Source organism: Coregonus lavaretus, assembly GCF_964263955.1.
Source record: "Coregonus lavaretus genome assembly, chromosome: 39".
NCBI classification, from domain to species: Eukaryota; Metazoa; Chordata; class Actinopteri; order Salmoniformes; family Salmonidae; genus Coregonus; species Coregonus lavaretus.
Genome location: NC_140026.1, coordinates 1,587,057 through 1,605,877, shown reverse-complemented (window position 1 = coordinate 1,605,877; position 18,821 = coordinate 1,587,057). Strand labels below are relative to the sequence as shown.

Here is an 18,821-nt window from a genome sequence, read left to right as displayed (position 1 = left end):
CCATATGTTTGGGGAGTCTCCCACATGGCTTTTGGCGAACACCAAAAGCCATTGCTTATTTATTTCTTTAAGTAATGGCTTTTTTCTGCCCACTCTTCCGTAAAGCCCAGCTCTGTGGAGTGTACGGCTTAAAGTGGTCCTATGGACAGATACTCCAATCTCCGCTGTGGAGCTTTGCAGCTCCTTCAGGGTTATCTTTGGTCTCTTTGTTGCCTCTCTGATTAATGCCCTCCTTGCCTGGTCCGTGAGTTTTGGTGGGCAGCCCTCTCTTGGCAGGTTTGTTGTGGAGCCATATTCTTTCCATTTTTTAATAATGGATTTAATGGTGCTCCGTGGGATGTTCAAAGTTTCTGATATTTTTTTGTAACCCAACCCTGATCTGTACTTCTCCACAACTTTGTCCCTGACCTGTTTGGAGAGCTCCTTGGTCTTCATGGTGCCGCTTGCTTGGTGGTGCCCCTTGCTTAGTGGTGTTGCAGACTCTGGGGCCTTTCAGAACAGGTGTATATATATACTGAGATCATGTGACACTTAGATTGCACACAGGTGGACTTTATTTAACTAATTATGTGACTTCTGAAGGTAATTGGTTGCACCAGATCTTATTTAGGGGCTTCATAGCAAAGGGGGTGAATACATATGCACGCACCACTTTTCCGTTATTCATCTTTTAGAAGTTTTTGAAACAAGTTATTTTCTTCTCTCTGGACATTTGGCTTTCAGTCCCAAATGGCAACATATTCTATATGTTGTAGTGAAAAGGTCTCTCTCTCTCACACACACACACACCAACAAGAAGAGGTAGAGCCATTTAAAACAGTACTGATGTTTGGTCCAAATCTGCTCAAAGTTAAACAAGCAACACAGAGAAACTAATTTCACCAAATTAAACCGTTCCAGAGTAAAGTTTCCCCTCAGATCCAGGGTCAGCTTCCCCTCCCCTAATCCCAACATTAACTATTAGTGGGGAAATGCAAAACTGAGCCAAGAGCAGTGTCTATGGTAACCTCACCCTTCTCCAATAAAAATCCACCACATCCATATTTTAGAAAAGTCAACATATCTTTATTCAACAATCTCTCCCTTCCCCCAACAATATCTCGGCACAATTATTTCCTCTTTTCATATAAAAAACCATTATGTACATTTCTTTATATGTACATTCATATTTTACACTATATCACAAACGCTATTGCTGAGTCCCAAATGGCAACCCTCGTTCCCTAATGTAGCGCACTTACCTTCAACCAGTCTTACAGGTCCCCCTATGGGCTCTGGTCTAAAGTAGTGCACTACATAGGGAATAGGGTACCATCTGGGAGACAAGATGAAGTCTCATCTCAGTCAATGTACAGTATTCAGTGGGTGCAGGAGGTTTTCCTGGGTAGGTCAATGAAGGGAAAACTCTGCACCTCCATCCTGTATATGGATCCGGCATGTATCAGACTGGCAGGAGAGAGTGAGTCTGAAATGGCACCCTATTCCCTAGGTCTCTGGCCAAAACTAGTGCACTACTACACACGTGTACATTGACTGGTCATGTAGAGGTCTGGTCAAAAGTAGTGCACTATATAGGGAATAGGGTGCCATTCTCTGGTCTAAAGTAGTGCACTATATAGGGAATAGGGTGCCATTCTCTGGTCTAAAGTAGTGCACTATATAGGGAATAGGGTGCCATTCTCTGGTCTAAAGTAGTGCACTATATAGGGAATAGGGTGTCATTCTCTGGTCTAAAGTAGTGCACTATATAGGGAATAGGGTGCCCTTTGGGACACATCCATAGAGTCCAGTGTCTCTCCAGTCCAATAGACGGTCTCAGTCCCTTTAGTCACTTCCGACCATCATGCTGATCAGATGGGGTCGGCTGAAGACCGAACAGATCTGGTCTCAGACCTGTGGTCACTTCAGACCATCATGCTGATCAGATGGGTCGGCTGAAGACCGAACAGATCTGGTCTGAGACCTGTGGTCACTTCAGACCATCATGCTGATCAGATGGGTCGGCTGAAGACCGAACAGATCTGGTCTGAGACCTGTGGTCACTTCCGACCATCATGCTGATCAGATGGGTTGGCTGAAGACCGAACAGATCTGGTCTGAGACCTGTGGTCACTTCAGACCATCATGCTGATCAGAGGGGTCGGCTGAAGACCGAACAGATCTGGTCTCAGACCTGTGGTCACTTCCGACCATCATGCTGATCAGAGGGGTCGGCTGAAGACCGAACAGATCTGGGAACAGTGTTTGTCTCTCTAGATCTGTAATCTGCCTCATATCCAGTCTATACATCCTGCAGTAGTCTGGGTGGAGTTACAGAAGCCACACTCAGTTTAGGCCTTTGGGTTGTCGGTCGGCCGGTCGGTCGGTTAGCTGGTCGGCCAGCCAGACGAGTCAGTCGGTTGGCCAGTGAGTCCTCTCGTGGTTTCTTCCAGTCACAGAAAGTTGATCTTGTGTACCATCTCTTCACTGGTCAGTATCAGCGTAGCAGTGTTTTAGGTCAGAAAGAAAAGATGGGGGTTTGGTTACCCAGGGTTGTGGTGAGGATAAGGAAGGGGGGACATTTTGGAGTCATCTCCAGATAAAGTGGCACTCAGTCCTTCCATAGGGGGACATCTTACGTTGTCCTCGGTCATAATTCCTCCTCCTCACCCCCTTTCCTCATCATCACAAGTTTTCAGTTCCCGTATGAAGATATTGGGTCCCTCTTTGATTACCTCACATCCTTATCGAATGACATCGCATCCTCTCCTGATGACATCACTTGTGGTTGTCAGTGAGGTCAAAGTCCAGCACCATGAGTTTAGTCTCCTCTGTCCCGTTCCTGCTGCCAACGGCTGCTACCAGTCTGGTGTTAGACACCCTGGAGAGAGGAGAGAGAGAGGGTTAGTGTTACCAGTCTGGTGTTAGACACCCTGGAGAGAGGAGAGAGAGAGGGTTAGTGTTACCAGTCTGGTGTTAGACACCCTGGAGAGAGGAGAGAGAGAGGGTTAGTGTTACCAGTCTGGTGTTAGACACCCTGGAGAGAGGAGAGAGAGAGGGTTAGTGTTACCAGTCTGGTGTTAGACACCCTGGAGAGAGGAGAGAGAGAGGGTTAGTGTTACCAGTCTGGTGTTAGACACCCTGGAGAGAGGAGAGAGAGAGGGTTAGTGTTACCAGTCTGGTGTTAGACGCCCTGGAGAGAGGAGAGAGAGAGGGTTAGTGTTACCAGTCTGGTGTTAGACACCCTGGAGAGAGGAGAGAGAGAGGGTTAGTGTTACCAGTCTGGTGTTAGACACCCTGGAGAGAGGAGAGAGAGAGGGTTAGTGTTACCAGTCTGGTGTTAGACACCCTGGAGAGAGGAGAGAGAGAGGGTTAGTGTTACCAGTCTGGTGTTAGACACCCTGGAGAGAGGAGAGAGAGAGGGTTAGTGTTACCAGTCTGGTGTTAGACACCCTGGAGAGAGGAGAGAGAGAGGGTTAGTGTTACCAGTCTGGTGTTAGACACCCTGGAGAGAGGAGAGAGAGAGGGTTAGTGTTACCAGTCTAGTGTTAGACGCCCTGGAGAGAGGAGAGAGAGAGGGTTAGTGTTACCAGTCTGGTGTTAGACACCCTGGAGAGAGGAGAGAGAGGGTTAGTGTTACCAGTCTGGTGTTAGACACCCTGGAGAGAGGAGAGAGAGGGTTAGTGTTACCAGTCTGGTGTTAGACGCCCTGGAGAGAGGAGAGAGAGGGTTAGTGTTACCAGTCTGGTGTTAGACACCCTGGAGAGAGGAGAGAGAGAGGGTTAGTGTTACCAGTCTGGTGTTAGACACCCTGGAGAGAGGAGAGAGAGAGGGTTAGTGTTACCAGTCTGGTGTTAGACACCCTGGAGAGAGGAGAGAGAGAGGGTTAGTGTTACCAGTCTGGTGTTAGACACCCTGGAGAGAGGAGAGAGAGAGGGTTAGTGTTACCAGTCTGGTGTTAGACACTCTGGAGAGAGGAGAGAGGGTTAGTGTTACCAGTCTGGTGTTAGACACCCTGGAGAGAGGAGAGAGAGAGGGTTAGTGTTACCAGTCTGGTGTTAGACACTCTGGAGAGAGGAGAGAGGGTTAGTGTTACCAGTCTGGTGTTAGACACCCTGGAGAGAGGGTTAGTGTTACCAGTCTGGTGTTAGACACCCTGGAGAGAGGAGAGAGAGAGGGTTAGTGTTACCAGTCTGGTGTTAGACACCCTGGAGAGAGGAGAGAGAGAGGGTTAGTGTTACCAGTCTGGTGTTAGACACCCTGGAGAGAGGAGAGAGAGAGGGTTAGTGTTACCAGTCTGGTGTTAGACACCCTGGAGAGAGGAGAGAGAGAGGGTTAGTGTTACCAGTCTGGTGTTAGACACCCTGGAGAGAGGAGAGAGAGAGGGTTAGTGTTACCAGTCTGGTGTTAGACACCCTGGAGAGAGGAGAGAGAGAGGGTTAGTGTTACCAGTCTGGTGTTAGACACCCTGGAGAGAGGAGAGAGAGAGGGTTAGTGTTACCAGTCTGGTGTTAGACACCCTGGAGAGAGGAGAGAGAGAGGGTTAGTGTTACCAGTCTGGTGTTAGACACCCTGGAGAGAGGAGAGAGAGAGGGTTAGTGTTACCAGTCTGGTGTTAGACACCCTGGAGAGAGGAGAGAGAGGGTTAGTGTTACCAGTCTGGTGTTAGACACCCTGGAGAGAGGAGAGAGAGAGGGTTAATGTTACCAGTCTGGTGTTAGACACCCTGGAGAGAGGAGAGAGGGGGTTAGTGTTACCAGTCTGGTGTTAGACGCCCTGGAGAGAGGAGAGAGGGAGGGTTAGTTTTCTAACGTTTATGAAACATTGTTGGGAAGTGACGTGATGCCTTCTGTGTCATTCAGCGTTGTTTAACGGGAGTGACGAGTGTGTTGATATATAACGGTAATATTATCAAAATTCCGCTTTCAAATGGCATCATCCTGTCTGATTCAGTGGAATATGCCATCACGTTATTGAAAAGGGATTGTGTCAGGCTGAAATGACATCAAACGTTTTATCAATGCAACATTTTGACGTACAGTCAACATTCACCGTGGTTGGTCTGAAACCCGCTGTAGAGTTCACAGCTGGCGACACCTCATCCTGATTGGTTATTTCCCATCATTTGCAACAATGTCAATGAGCGTCAACACAGTCTTTCCTCTACCGGTACCTCCCAACTGTCATGAGTTGAGTTTACTCCTGGCTCTGTTTGTCTGAGCAGTGTCTTAAAATCATCCTAAAACCTTCCCGGAGCTGTTTGACAGGATTCCTTTTCTGAGACGCTTCGTGGATCCGTTTTGCCAATTCGACTATAATGAATGGCTAAGGGGTGGCTAAGGGGTGGCTAAGGGGTGGCTAAGGGGACCTGATCCTAGATCAACAGTCCTACTCGCTTTGTGAATATGTCCTGGTTGTTTACCTGATCCCCCCCCCCCCCCACAGCCTCCACTCTGCAGGGTCACCAGGTCTCTGAGCCACTCCCCCGCGCGTCTCATTTCTTTACCTGATCCCCCCCCCCCCACAGCCTCCACTCTGCAGGGTCACCAGGTCTCTGAGCCACTCCCCCGTGCGTCTCATTTCTTTACCTGATCCTCCAGACCACTCCCCCGGATCCTCCACTCTGCAGAGCCACCAGGTCTCTGAGCCACTCCCCCGTCGCCAGGCTCCACAGCTTCACTGTACCGTCATCTGATGACGAGACCACCAGGGAGCGAGAGAACTGGAGACAGGTTACTGCTGACTGGTGCTTATGGGGACCTGGAGAGAGAGGAGGAGAGAGGAGAGAGGGGGAGAGAGGAGAGAGGGGGAGAGGGACAGAGAGGAGAGAGGAGGAGAGAGGAGGAGAGAGGGGGAGAGGGGGAGTGGGACAGAGAGGGAGCAGGAGAGAGTTAGTTATAGTAGGAGAACTGGAGACAGGTTAGTGCTGATTGGTATCTGGGAGGTATGATACATACAGGGCCTCCAGACAGTATTCACACCCCTTAACTTTTTCCACATTTTGTTGTGTTACAGCCTGAATTTAAAATGGATTAAATTGAGATGTTGTGTCACTGGTCTACACACAATACCCCATGATGTCAAAGTGGAATTATGTTTTTAGATTTTTTTCTCTCCAAATTAAATACAAAATGAAAAACTAAAAATGTCTTGAGTCAATAAGTATTCAACCCTTTTGTAATGGCAAGCCTAAATAAATTAAACAGACAGTCCCCAAAAACAAATCAAAAGGAAGTTTGTTCTGAAGTGTCTACTATATATATATATATATATATATAATTTTTTTAGTCATTTAGCAGACGCTCTTATCCAGAGCGACTTACAGTTAAGTGAGTGCATACATTTTTTCAGAATGGCCCCCCGTGGGAATTGAACCCACAACCCTGGCGTTGCAAACGCCACGCTCTACCAACTGAGCTACACAGGGCCTGAGAGATATAAGATCAAGAAACTCGTTTTATTTTATTTATTTAAATGTAGAACTCTGTTTCCATAGAGGGGTCATAATCGTTTTTAGGCCAAACCGTTCGGACGCTACAGACGTTTTCGTGAGAAGACCGATTTTCGGGATGTCACATGGTCTGACACACACCGCTCTAGCTCGGTCACCTTTCACCGCAGATGAGGAAGGGCGATATCGGCGGATGTGGTGGATTGAGACGCAGAAAAAACATCTCTCTAGCTTAAACAGGCAGATTTTGATGGGGATTTCTTTATTATGTCAATTAGATTTCCACGGGGACGCCGACATTGTAGGCCGAGGGCTGTGATAAGAGAAAACTGAACGTCCTCGACTAATGATTACACCCCAGATTAGCTAGATGACCTGCCCCTTTCAACAGTGTGCAAGGCGGTATTGAATGTGTCACTGTCTGTCACCTTAATTACAATTTGTCTTTCGACCTGTGTGCCTACGTTGTAAACTTTCCTTCATAGGCTAGGTTGTAGCAACCTCATGATGGGTACAGGGAACATTAGAGTATCATGTAGTAGCCTAAACCTATCGATGTTACATTGAACTGGGTGAATGGAATATGGATGACAGTCATCCAATATGCTGTAATAGAAATAAGGCCACGCTCATGAAAAATTAAAACCAGCCTCTCTAATATTGAATGGCACCAACCACCAATGAACCCCCCCACCCCCCTTTTCAAAATGGAAGAGACTATAAATCAGTAACATACTCCAAGCCATTAAAACAGAGAACCACACCCCTCTGAGAACCACACCCCTTTGAGAACCACATCCCTCTGAGAACCACACCCCTCTGAGAACCACACCCCTCTGAGAACGAACCACACCCCTCTGAGAACCACACCCCTCTGAGAACCACACCCCTCTGAGAACCACACCCCTCTGAGAACCACACCCCTCTGAGAGAGAACAAAACATACTTGTTCACCAAGACACACAGGAATGTTCCATTGTTTCTTTATTGTAAGGATGAATGGGGGACCACTAGAGGTGACCCAATTATACAGCTGACCTTGACACCCCCCCCCCACCCCCCTCATCTCCTCCAATGTTACTAATGAGACCGTCAGCTCTCAACCCCCCCTCATCTCCTCCACTGTTACTAATGAGACCATCAACCCCCCCCCCACCTTCAGCTCCATCAACTCACAAGTACCCCCCTACCCAAAACATCGCTCTAAACAAAGGTCTAGGTTTAAACCACAGACCTGTAGACTTGGACTAGATAGGACATTCCAGTCTAGTCAGAAGTGTATTTCAGCTTCATTCCAAACCGGTCCTTGGAGACACTGTCCTGTCCATGTGTGGAGACACTGTCCTGTCCATGTGTGGAGACACTGTCCTGTCCGTATATCCAAGACAGTAGAGTATCCTGCTGTATATACAGTGTGTATAATCTCACCTTGTAGTGTGTGGAGACACTGTCCAGTCCGTATATCCCACACCCTGACAGTAGAGTCCGCGTTGCCAGAGACCAGGATGTTGTTCTTTAGTTCCATACCACTGGTCAGTGATTGGTGGCCGGTCAGCGTGTGGACACACCCCCCCGTCTCGACGTCCCATACTCTGATGGAGGTGTCCAGAGATCCACTGACCACGTAGACACCGTCAAACTGGTGGAGAGGAGGAGGGTGGTTAATGTCAGAAGCACCAAATCCACATATAACTAAGACACAAGAACTGGGAAGTCTCTGTTCTAACGCCTACCTGTAGTGAATAGACTCTGTCAGTGTGTATATTCCTACCTGTAGTGAATAGACTCTGTCAGTGTGTATATTCCTACCTGTAGTGAATAGACTCTGTCAGTGTGTATATTCCTACCTGTAGTGAATAGACTCTGTCAGTGTGTATATTCCTACCTGTAGTGAATAGACTCTGTTAGTGTGTATATTCCTACCTGTAGTGAATAGACTCTGTCAGTGTGTATATTCCTACCTGTAGTGAATAGACTCTGTTAGTGTGTATATTCCTACCTGTAGTGAATAGACTCTGTTAGTGTGTATATTCCTACCTGTAGTGAATAGACTCTGTCAGTGTGTATATTCCTACCTGTAGTGAATAGACTCTGTCAGTGTGTGTATTCCTACCTGTAGTGAATAGACTCTGTCGGTGTGTCCCTGTAGTGTGTATATTCCTACCTGTAGTGAATAGACTCTGTTAGTGTGTATATTCCTACCTGTAGTGAATAGACTCTGTCAGTGTGTATATTCCTACCTGTAGTGAATAGACTCTGTCAGTGTGTGTATTCCTACCTGTAGTGAATAGACTCTGTTGGTGTGTATATTCCTACCTGTAGTGAATAGACTGTCAGTGTGTATATTCCTACCTGTAGTGAATAGACTCTGTCAGTGTGTATATTCCTACCTGTAGTGAATAGACTCTGTCAGTGTGTATATTCCTACCTGTAGTGAATAGACTCTGTCAGTGTGTATATTCCTACCTGTAGTGAATAGACTCTGTTGGTGTGTATATTCCTACCTGTAGTGAATAGACTCTGTCAGTGTGTATATTCCTACCTGTAGTGAATAGACTCTGTCAGTGTGTATATTCCTACCTGTAGTGAATAGACTCTGTCAGTGTGTATATTCCTACCTGTAGTGAATAGACTCTGTCAGTGTGTATATTCCTACCTGTAGTGAATAGACTCTGTTAGTGTGTATATTCCTACCTGTAGTGAATAGACTCTGTCAGTGTGTATATTCCTACCTGTAGTGAATAGACTCTGTCAGTGTGTATATTCCTACCTGTAGTGAATAGACTCTGTCAGTGTGTATATTCCTACCTGTAGTGAATAGACTCTGTTAGTGTGTATATTCCTACCTGTAGTGAATAGACTCTGTCAGTGTGTATATTCCTACCTGTAGTGAATAGACTCTGTCGGTGTGTATATTCCTACCTGTAGTGAATAGACTCTGTCAGTGTGTATATTCCTACCTGTAGTGAATAGACTCTGTCAGTGTGTATATTCCTACCTGTAGTGAATAGACTCTGTTAGTGTGTATATTCCTACCTGTAGTGAATAGACTCTGTCGGTGTGTATATTCCTACCTGTAGTGAATAGACTCTGTCAGTGTGTATATTCCTACCTGTAGTGAATAGACTCTGTTAGTGTGTCCCTGTAGTGTGTATATTCCTACCTGTAGTGAATAGACTCTGTCAGTGTGTATATTCCTACCTGTAGTGAATAGACTCTGTCAGTGTGTATATTCCTACCTGTAGTGAATAGACTGTCAGTGTGTATATTCCTACCTGTAGTGAATAGACTGTCAGTGTGTATATTCCTACCTGTAGTGAATAGACTCTGTTAGTGTGTCCCTGTAGTGTGTATATTCCTACCTGTAGTGAATAGACTCTGTCAGTGTGTATATTCCTACCTGTAGTGAATAGACTCTGTCAGTGTGTATATTCCTACCTGTAGTGAATAGACTGTCAGTGTGTATATTCCTACCTGTAGTGAATAGACTCTGTTAGTGTGTCCCTGTAGTGTGTATATTCCTACCTGTAGTGAATAGACTCTGTCAGTGTGTATATTCCTACCTGTAGTGAATAGACTCTGTTAGTGTGTATATTCCTACCTGTAGTGAATAGACTGTCAGTGTGTATATTCCTACCTGTAGTGAATAGACTCTGTTAGTGTGTCCCTGTAGTGTGTATATTCCTACCTGTAGTGAATAGACTCTGTCAGTGTGTATATTCCTACCTGTAGTGAATAGACTCTGTTAGTGTGTATATTCCTACCTGTAGTGAATAGACTCTGTCAGTGTGTATATTCCTACCTGTAGTGAATAGACTCTGTCAGTGTGTATATTCCTACCTGTAGTGAATAGACTCTGTTAGTGTGTCCCTGTAGTGTGTATATTCCTACCTGTAGTGAATAGACTCTGTCAGTGTGTATATTCCTACCTGTAGTGAATAGACTGTCAGTGTGTATATTCCTACCTGTAGTGAATAGACTCTGTTAGTGTGTCCCTGTAGTGTGTATATTCCTACCTGTAGTGAATAGACTCTGTCAGTGTGTATATTCCTACCTGTAGTGAATAGACTCTGTTAGTGTGTATATTCCTACCTGTAGTGAATAGACTGTCAGTGTGTATATTCCTACCTGTAGTGAATAGACTCTGTTAGTGTGTCCCTGTAGTGTGTATATTCCTACCTGTAGTGAATAGACTCTGTCAGTGTGTATATTCCTACCTGTAGTGAATAGACTCTGTTAGTGTGTATATTCCTACCTGTAGTGAATAGACTCTGTCAGTGTGTATATCCCTACCTGTAGTGAATAGACTCTGTCAGTGTGTATATTCCTACCTGTAGTGAATAGACTCTGTTAGTGTGTATATTCCTACCTGTAGTGAATAGACTCTGTCAGTGTGTATATTCCTACCTGTAGTGAATAGACTCTGTCAGTGTGTATATTCCTACCTGTAGTGAATAGACTGTCAGTGTGTATATTCCTACCTGTAGTGAATAGACTCTGTCAGTGTGTATATTCCTACCTGTAGTGAATAGACTCTGTTAGTGTGTCCCTGTAGTGTGTATATTCCTACCTGTAGTGAATAGACTCTGTCAGTGTGTATATTCCTACCTGTAGTGAATAGACTCTGTCAGTGTGTATATTCCTACCTGTAGTGAATAGACTCTGTCAGTGTGTATATTCCTACCTGTAGTGAATAGACTCTGTCAGTGTGTATATTCCTACCTGTAGTGAATAGACTCTGTCAGTGTGTATATTCCTACCTGTAGTGAATAGACTCTGTTAGTGTGTCCCTGTAGTGTGTATATTCCTACCTGTAGTGAATAGACTCTGTCAGTGTGTATATTCCTACCTGTAGTGAATAGACTCTGTTAGTGTGTATATTCCTACCTGTAGTGAATAGACTCTGTCAGTGTGTATATTCCTACCTGTAGTGAATAGACTCTGTTAGTGTGTATATTCCTACCTGTAGTGAATAGACTCTGTCAGTGTGTATATTCCTACCTGTAGTGAATAGACTCTGTCAGTGTGTATATTCCTACCTGTAGTGAATAGACTCTGTTAGTGTGTATATTCCTACCTGTAGTGAATAGACTCTGTCAGTGTGTATATTCCTACCTGTAGTGAATAGACTCTGTTAGTGTGTCCCTGCAGTGTGTATATTCCTACCTGTAGTGAATAGACTCTGTTGGTGTGTCCCTGTAGTGTGTGTAGACAGGTCTCTGTCTCAGGGTCCCAGACTTTGACCATGAAGTCGTATCCACCGCTGACCACCCTGCGCCCGTCGTACTGGACACACCGCACCGCCGCCACATGACCCGTTAGGACGTGGAGACACTCGCCAGACTCTACGTCCCACAGACGCAACGTAGCATCACGACTACCGCTCACCACCCTGGGGGGAGAGAGGGGAGAGGAGGGGGAGGGAGAGATGGAGATTAGATAGATAGAGATTAGATAGATAGAGATTAGATAGATAGAGATATGGAGAGATAGAGATTAGATAGAGAGAGATATGGAGATTAGATAGAGATTAGATAGAGAGATATAGAGCTTAGATAGATAGAGATATGGAGAGATAGAGATCAGATAGAGAGAGAGATGGAGAGATAGAGATTAGATAGAGATATTAGATAGAGAGAGCGAGATCGAGATTAGATAGAGATATTAGATAGAGAGAGCGAGATCGAGATAGAGATTAGATAGATAGAGATAGATAGAGAGAGAGAGATTAGATAGATAGAGATTAGATAGAGAGAGATATAGAGATTAGATGGATAGAGATTAGATAGAGATTAGAGAGAGAGAGAGAGAGAGATAGAGATTAGATAGATAGAGATATAGAGATATAGAGATAGAGATTAGATAGAGATATAGAGATTAGATAGAGATTAGATAGAGAGAGATAGAGATTAGATAGAGAGAGATAGAGATTAGATAGAGATTAGATAGATAGAGAGATATAGAGAGATATAGAGATTAGATAGAGATTAGATAGAGATTAGATAGAGATTAGATAGAGAGAGAGAGATTAGATAGAGAGATTACATAGATAGAGATGAGATAGATAGAGATTAGATAGAGAGAGAGATATAGAGATTAGATAGATAGAGAGAGAGATAGAGATTAGATAGATAGAGATTAGATAGATAGAGATATGGAGAGATTAGATAGAGATTAGAGAGATAGAGATTAGATAGAGAGATATGGAGAGATTAGATAGATAGAGGATAGATAGATAAAGAGAGATTAGATAGATAGAGGATAGATAGATAGATTAGATAGAGAGAGCGTTAGAGTGTGTGTGTAGAGAGTGATTGTATGCACATGTATCCGTGTGTGTCCGTCCAACTCACTGTTTGTCATGCAGGTGTATGCAGCGTACGGGAGAGGTGTGTGTTGGTTAACTCACTGTTTGTCATGCAGGTGTATGCAGCGTACGGTAGAGGTGTGTGTTGGTTAACTCACTGTTTGTCATGCAGGTGTATGCAGCGTACGGTAGAGGTGTGTCCGTACAGGGTGTAAACACACTCTCCACTCTCCGCGTCCCAAACCTTCAGAGTCCTGTCTGTCGACCCGCTGATCACCATGTTACCACTCATCTGACTGGACCACACCCCTCCTGTATGGCCAACTAACGTACGCAGACACTGGAGGGGGGAGGGAGAGAGGGGGGAGAGGGGGAGAGGGAGGGGGGGAGAGGGGGAGAGGGAGGGGGGGGGGAGGGGGGGGGGGGAGGGGGAGGGGGAGGGGGGGAGGAGAGAGGGGGGAGAGGAGAGGGGGAGGAGAGCGAGAGAGGGGGGAGAGGAGAGAGGGGGGAGAGGGGGAGGGGAAGAGAGAATTTAACAAAGCTCAGAGACACAGTGAGAAAACCCATTCTCCTTCAGCGTTAGGAACAGTTAGCAAGCAGACAGAACCATCAGGGAACAGTAGCATGTCTAAACTCCATCAGGGAACAGTAGGATGTCTAAACTCCATCAGGGAACAGTAGGATGTCTAAACTCCATCAGGGAACAGTAGGATGTCTAAACTCCATCAGGGAACAGTAGGATGTCTAAACTCCATCAGGGAACAGTAGGATGTCTAAACTCCATCAGGGAACAGTAGGATGTCTAAACTCCATCAGGGAACAGTAGGATGTCTAAACTCCAACAGGGAACAGTAGGATGTCTAAACTCCATCAGGGAACAGTAGGATGTCTAAACTCCATCATGGAACAGTAGGATGTCTAAACTCCATCAGGGAACAGTAGGATGTCTAAACTCCATCATGGAACAGTAGCATGTCTAAACTCCATCAGGGAACAGTAGGATGTCTAAACTCCATCAGGGAACAGTAGGATGTCTAAACTCCATCAGGGAACAGTAGGATGTCTAAACTCCATCAGGGAACAGTAGGATGTCTAAACTCCATCAGGGAACAGTAGGATGTCTAAACTCCATCAGGGAACAGTAGGATGTCTAAACTCCATCAGGGAACAGTAGGATGTCTAAACTCCATCAGGGAACAGTAGGATGTCTAAACTCCATCAGGGAACAGTAGGATGTCTAAACTCCATCAGGGAACAGTAGGATGTCTAAACTAATCTATATGATAGTGAAAGCTGTAATCTATATGAGAGTGAAAGCTGTAATCTATATAATAGTGAAAGCTGTAATCTATATGAGAGTGAAAGCTGTAATCTATATGAGAGTGAAAGCTGTAATCTATATGAGAGTGAAAGCTGTAATCTATATGAGAGTGAAAGCTGTAATCTATATGAGAGTGAAAGCTGTAATCTATATGAGAGTGAAAGCTGTAATCTATATGAGAGTGAAAGCTGTAATCTATATGATAGTGAAAGCTGTAATCTATATGATAGTGAAAGCTGTAATCTATATGATAGTGAAAGCTGTAATCTATATGATAGTGAAAGCTGTAATCTATATGATAGTGAAAGCTGTAATCTATATGATAGTGAAAGCTGTAATCTATATGATAGTGAAAGCTGTAATCTATATGATAGTGAAAGCTGTAATCTATATAATAGTGAAAGCTGTAATCTATATGATAGTGAAAGCTGTAATCTATATGATAGTGAAAGCTGTAATCTATATGAGAGTGAAAGCTGTAATCTATATGAGAGTGAAAGCTGTAATCTATATGATAGTGAAAGCTCTAATCTATATGATAGTTAAAGCTGTAATCTATATGATAGTGAAAGCTGTAATCTATATGATAGTGAAAGCTGTAATCTATATGATAGTGAAAGCTGTAATCTATATGATAGTGAAAGCTGTAATCTATATGATAGTGAAAGCTGTAATCTAACCACACCGTATATGGTTTACCATTATCAACCAGTTTAGATAAGCTGTGGCATTCTCCAACGTGGGAATGTGAGTTTTCTTTTATTAAACCCTCTTTCTGCTGACTGCTGCATTCCTGACTGGCTGGCTACTTCTCAGAGAGAGGGAGGGGGAGAGAGAGAGAGAGAGAGGGGGAGGGGGAGAGAGAGAGAGAGAGAGAGAGAGAGAGAGAGAGAGAGAGAGAGAGAGAGGGAGAGAGGGAGAGAGGGAGAGAGGGAGAGAGGGAGAGAGAGAGAGAGGGGGAGAGAGAGAGAGAGGGGGAGAGAGAGAGAGAGGAGAGAGAGAGAGAGAGAGAGAGAGGGAGAGAGGGAGAGAGGGAGAGAGGGAGAGAGGGAGAGAGGGAGAGAGAGAGAGAGAGAGAGAGAGAGAGAGGGGGGAGAGAGAGAGAGAGAGAGAGACAGAGGGAGAGAGAGCGTGCGAAAGCGATTGAGCGAGCGAGGGGGATTAAGGGAAACCAGTATTGTAAATACAACCCATATTTACCTGTTTATTTCTCTTCCCCTACTATTCCTACTACAACTATTTCCACATTGCTAAAACACTGTACATAGCTGATAATATAACAAGGTCAATTTTTTAGAAACCTTAAATGTTTACCCGCTCACTTAATAGTTTTTTTGCTTGTCGTTTGTTTATTTCACTGCTTTGGCAAATGTAACCGTGTTTTCGGTGGTTTCCTAGGCGATGGTGTAAACATTGAGCTAGTTTCGGAGCGGAAAGGGAGTGGTGCGTTCACACCTGATTCAGCACATACTCTGGAGCGGAGGTAGAGAGTGAACAAGGGAACGAGACAGGGTCGTTTATGAACGAGTGCAGCTACTGAGGACAACTCGGTACGTCCCAAACGGCAGTCTATTCTCTGTGCACTATTTTTTGAGCAAGTGAACTACGCAGTGCACTATGCAGGGAATTGGGTGCCATTTGGGACTCCGAGAGAGTTCAGCATTCACAAAAGAATTACCTCATTAAAACTATACTGATAAAGCACTCATCACCTCGGCCACACACAGACACAGGGCAGGCGGGGTTAAGTCTGTCAAACTCAACTGACAGGAACGGAGAGAGACAGGGCGCTGAATACCACCAGCAGCCTCCGGTCCTCACGAGACAGGGCGCTGAATACCACCAGCAGCCTCCGATCCTCACGAGACAGGGCGCTGAATACCACCAGCAGCCTCCGGTCCTCACGAGACAGGGCGCTGAATACCACCAGCAGCCTCCGGTCCTCACGAGACAGGGCGCTGAATACCACCAGCAGCCTCCGGTCCTCACGAGACAGGGCGCTGAATACCACCAGCAGCCTCCGGTCCTCACGAGACAGGGCGCTGAATACCACCAGCAGCCTCCGGTCCTCACGAGACAGGGCGCTGAATACCACCAGCAGCCTCCGGTCCTCACGAGACAGGGCGCTGAATACCACCAGCAGCCTCCGGTCCTCACGAGACAGGGCGCTGAATACCACCAGCTGCCTCCGGTCCTCACGAGACAGGGCGCTGAATACCACCAGCAGCCTCCGGTCCTCACGAGACAGGGCGCTGAATACCACCAGCAGCCTCCGGTCCTCACGAGACAGGGCGCTGAATACCACCAGCAGCCTCCGGTCCTCACGAGACAGGGCGCTGAATACCACCAGCAGCCTCCGGTCCTCACGAGACAGGGCGCTGAATACCACCAGCAGCCTCCGGTCCTCACGAGACAGGGCGCTGAATACCACCAGCAGCCTCCGGTCCTCACGAGACAGGGCGCTGAATACCACCAGCAGCCTCCGGTCCTCACGAGACAGGGCGCTGAATACCACCAGCAGCCTCCGGTCCTCACGAGACAGGGCGCTGAATACCACCAGCAGCCTCCGGTCCTCACGAGACAGGGTGCTGAATACCACCAGCAGCCTCCGGTCCTCACGAGACAGGGTGCTGAATACCACCAGCAGCCTCCGGTCCTCACGATTCCCGTCAGGGTTTCCGTTAGCCGGTAATTGACGGCTTCCGGTCCAAAAAATTATAAACGAAAAGCCGATCAATGAATAGGAGATTTCTATTTGATGAAATACCAGTCGATGGAAAGACATTTCACTGGTCGGGCTTATCGGTCTAAAGGTTAAAGGTCAATTTGCATAATTTAGTGGAATTAAAATTGCAGTGTGTATTTTTGTTAGTCGTTATGGATCTTATTTATCACACTCCTACAGCATACAGATAGAGAGTCATTTGAGCTGAAAATCTGTCACACCGCGAGAGAGTTTCGGCTACAGGAGGACCTGGGTTTGTAGGGTGGAGGAGGTGACTGAAGTCGGAGAACAGGAGGAGGTGACTGATGGGGGAGAACAGGAGGAGGTGACTGATGGGGGAGAACAGGAGGAGGTGACTGATGGGGGAGAACAGGAGGAGGTGACTGATGGGGGAGAACAGGAGGAGGTGACTGATGGGGGAGAACAGGAGGAGGTGACTGAAGGGGGAGAACAGGAGGAGGTGACTGAAGGGGGAGAACAGGAGGAGGTGACTGAAGGGGGAGAACAGGAGGAGGTGACTGAAGGGGGAGAACAGGAGGAGGTGACTGAAGGGGGAGAACAGGAGGAGGTGACTGATGGGGGAGAACAGGAGGAGGTGACTGAAGGGGGAGAACAGGAGGTGGTGACTGATGGGGGAGAACAGGGGAGGTGACTGATGGGGGAGAACAGGAGAGAACAGGAGGAGGTGACTGAAGGGGGAGAACAGGAGGAGGTGACTGATGGGGGAGAACAGGGGAGAACAGGAGGAGGTGACTGATGGGGGAGAACAGGAGGAGGTGCCTGATGGGGGAGAACAGGAGGAGGTGACTGAAGGGGGAGAACAGGAGGAGGTGACTGAAGGGGGAGAACAGGAGGAGGTGACTGAAGGGGGAGAACAGGAGGAGGTGACTGAAGGGGGAGAACAGGAGGAGGTGACTGATGGGGGAGAACAGGAGGAGGTGACTGGTGGGGGAGAACAGGAGGAGATGGGGGAGAACAGGAGGAGGTGACTGATGGGGGAGAACAGGGGAGAACAGGAGGAGGTGTCTGATGGGGGAGAACAGGAGGAGGTGACTGAAGGGGGAGAACAGGAGGAGGTGACTGATGGGGGAGAACAGGGGAGAACAGGAGGAGGTGACTGATGGGGGAGAACAGGAGGAGGTGACTGATGGGGGAGAACAGGGGAGAACAGGAGGAGGTGTCTGATGGGGGAGAACAGGAGGAGGTGACTGATGGGGGAGAACAGGAGGAGGTGACTGAAGGGGGAGAACAGGAGGAGGTGACTGATGGGGGAGAACAGGAGGAGGTGACTGAAGGGGGAGAACAGGAGGAGGTGACTGAAGGGGGAGAACAGGAGGAGGTGACTGAAGGGGGAGAACAGGAGGAGGTGACTGAAGGGGGAGAACAGGAGGAGGTGACTGAAGGGGGAGAACAGGAGGAGGTGACTGATGGGGGAGAACAGGAGGAGGTGTCTGATGGGGGAGAACAGGAGGAGGTGACTGAAGGGGGAGAACAGGAGGAGGTGACTGATGGGGGAGAACAGGGGAGAACAGGAGGAGGTGACTGATGGGGGAGAACAGGAGGAGGTGACTGATGGGGGAGAACAGGGGAGAACAGGAGGAGGTGTCTGATGGGGGAGAACAGGAGGAGGTGACTGATGGGGGAGAACAGGAGGAGGTGACTGAAGTCAGAGAACAGGAGGAGGTGACTGATGGGGGAGAACAGGAGGAGGTGACTGAAGGGGGAGAACAGGAGGAGGTGACTGATGGGGGAGAACAGGAGGAGGTGACTGATGGGGGAGAACAGGAGGAGGTGACTGATGGGGGAGAACAGGAGGAGGTGACTGATGGGGGAGAACAGGTGGAGGTGCCTGATGGGGGAGAACAGGAGGAGGTGACTGAAGGGGGAGAACAGGAGGAGGTGACTGATGGGGGAGAACAGGAGGAGGTGACTGAAGGGGGAGAACAGGAGGAGGTGACTGATGGGGGAGAACAGGAGGAGGTGACTGATGGGGGAGAACAGGAGGAGGTGACTGATGGGGGAGAACAGGAGGAGGTGA

General features: G+C 47.1%; 1 protein-coding gene across 1 annotated transcript in view; it reads right to left on the bottom strand.

Annotated features, from left to right (window-relative positions):
* Positions 1-1,047: 1,047 nt before the first annotated feature.
* The window catches only part of LOC311112775 (F-box/WD repeat-containing protein 7-like), a 58,626-nt gene continuing 40,852 nt past the window's right edge, over positions 1,048-18,821 (bottom strand). Inside the window, exons 9-13 of the mRNA XM_084155916.1 lie at positions 12,896-13,077; positions 11,597-11,822; positions 7,859-8,069; positions 5,568-5,739; positions 1,048-2,860 (exon numbers count right to left, since the gene is read on the bottom strand). Coding sequence (XP_084012042.1) covers positions 2,758-2,860; positions 5,568-5,739; positions 7,859-8,069; positions 11,597-11,822; positions 12,896-13,077 — 894 coding nt within the window. The 3' untranslated portion in view covers positions 1,048-2,757. The remainder of the gene's footprint in view (positions 2,861-5,567; positions 5,740-7,858; positions 8,070-11,596; positions 11,823-12,895; positions 13,078-18,821) is intronic.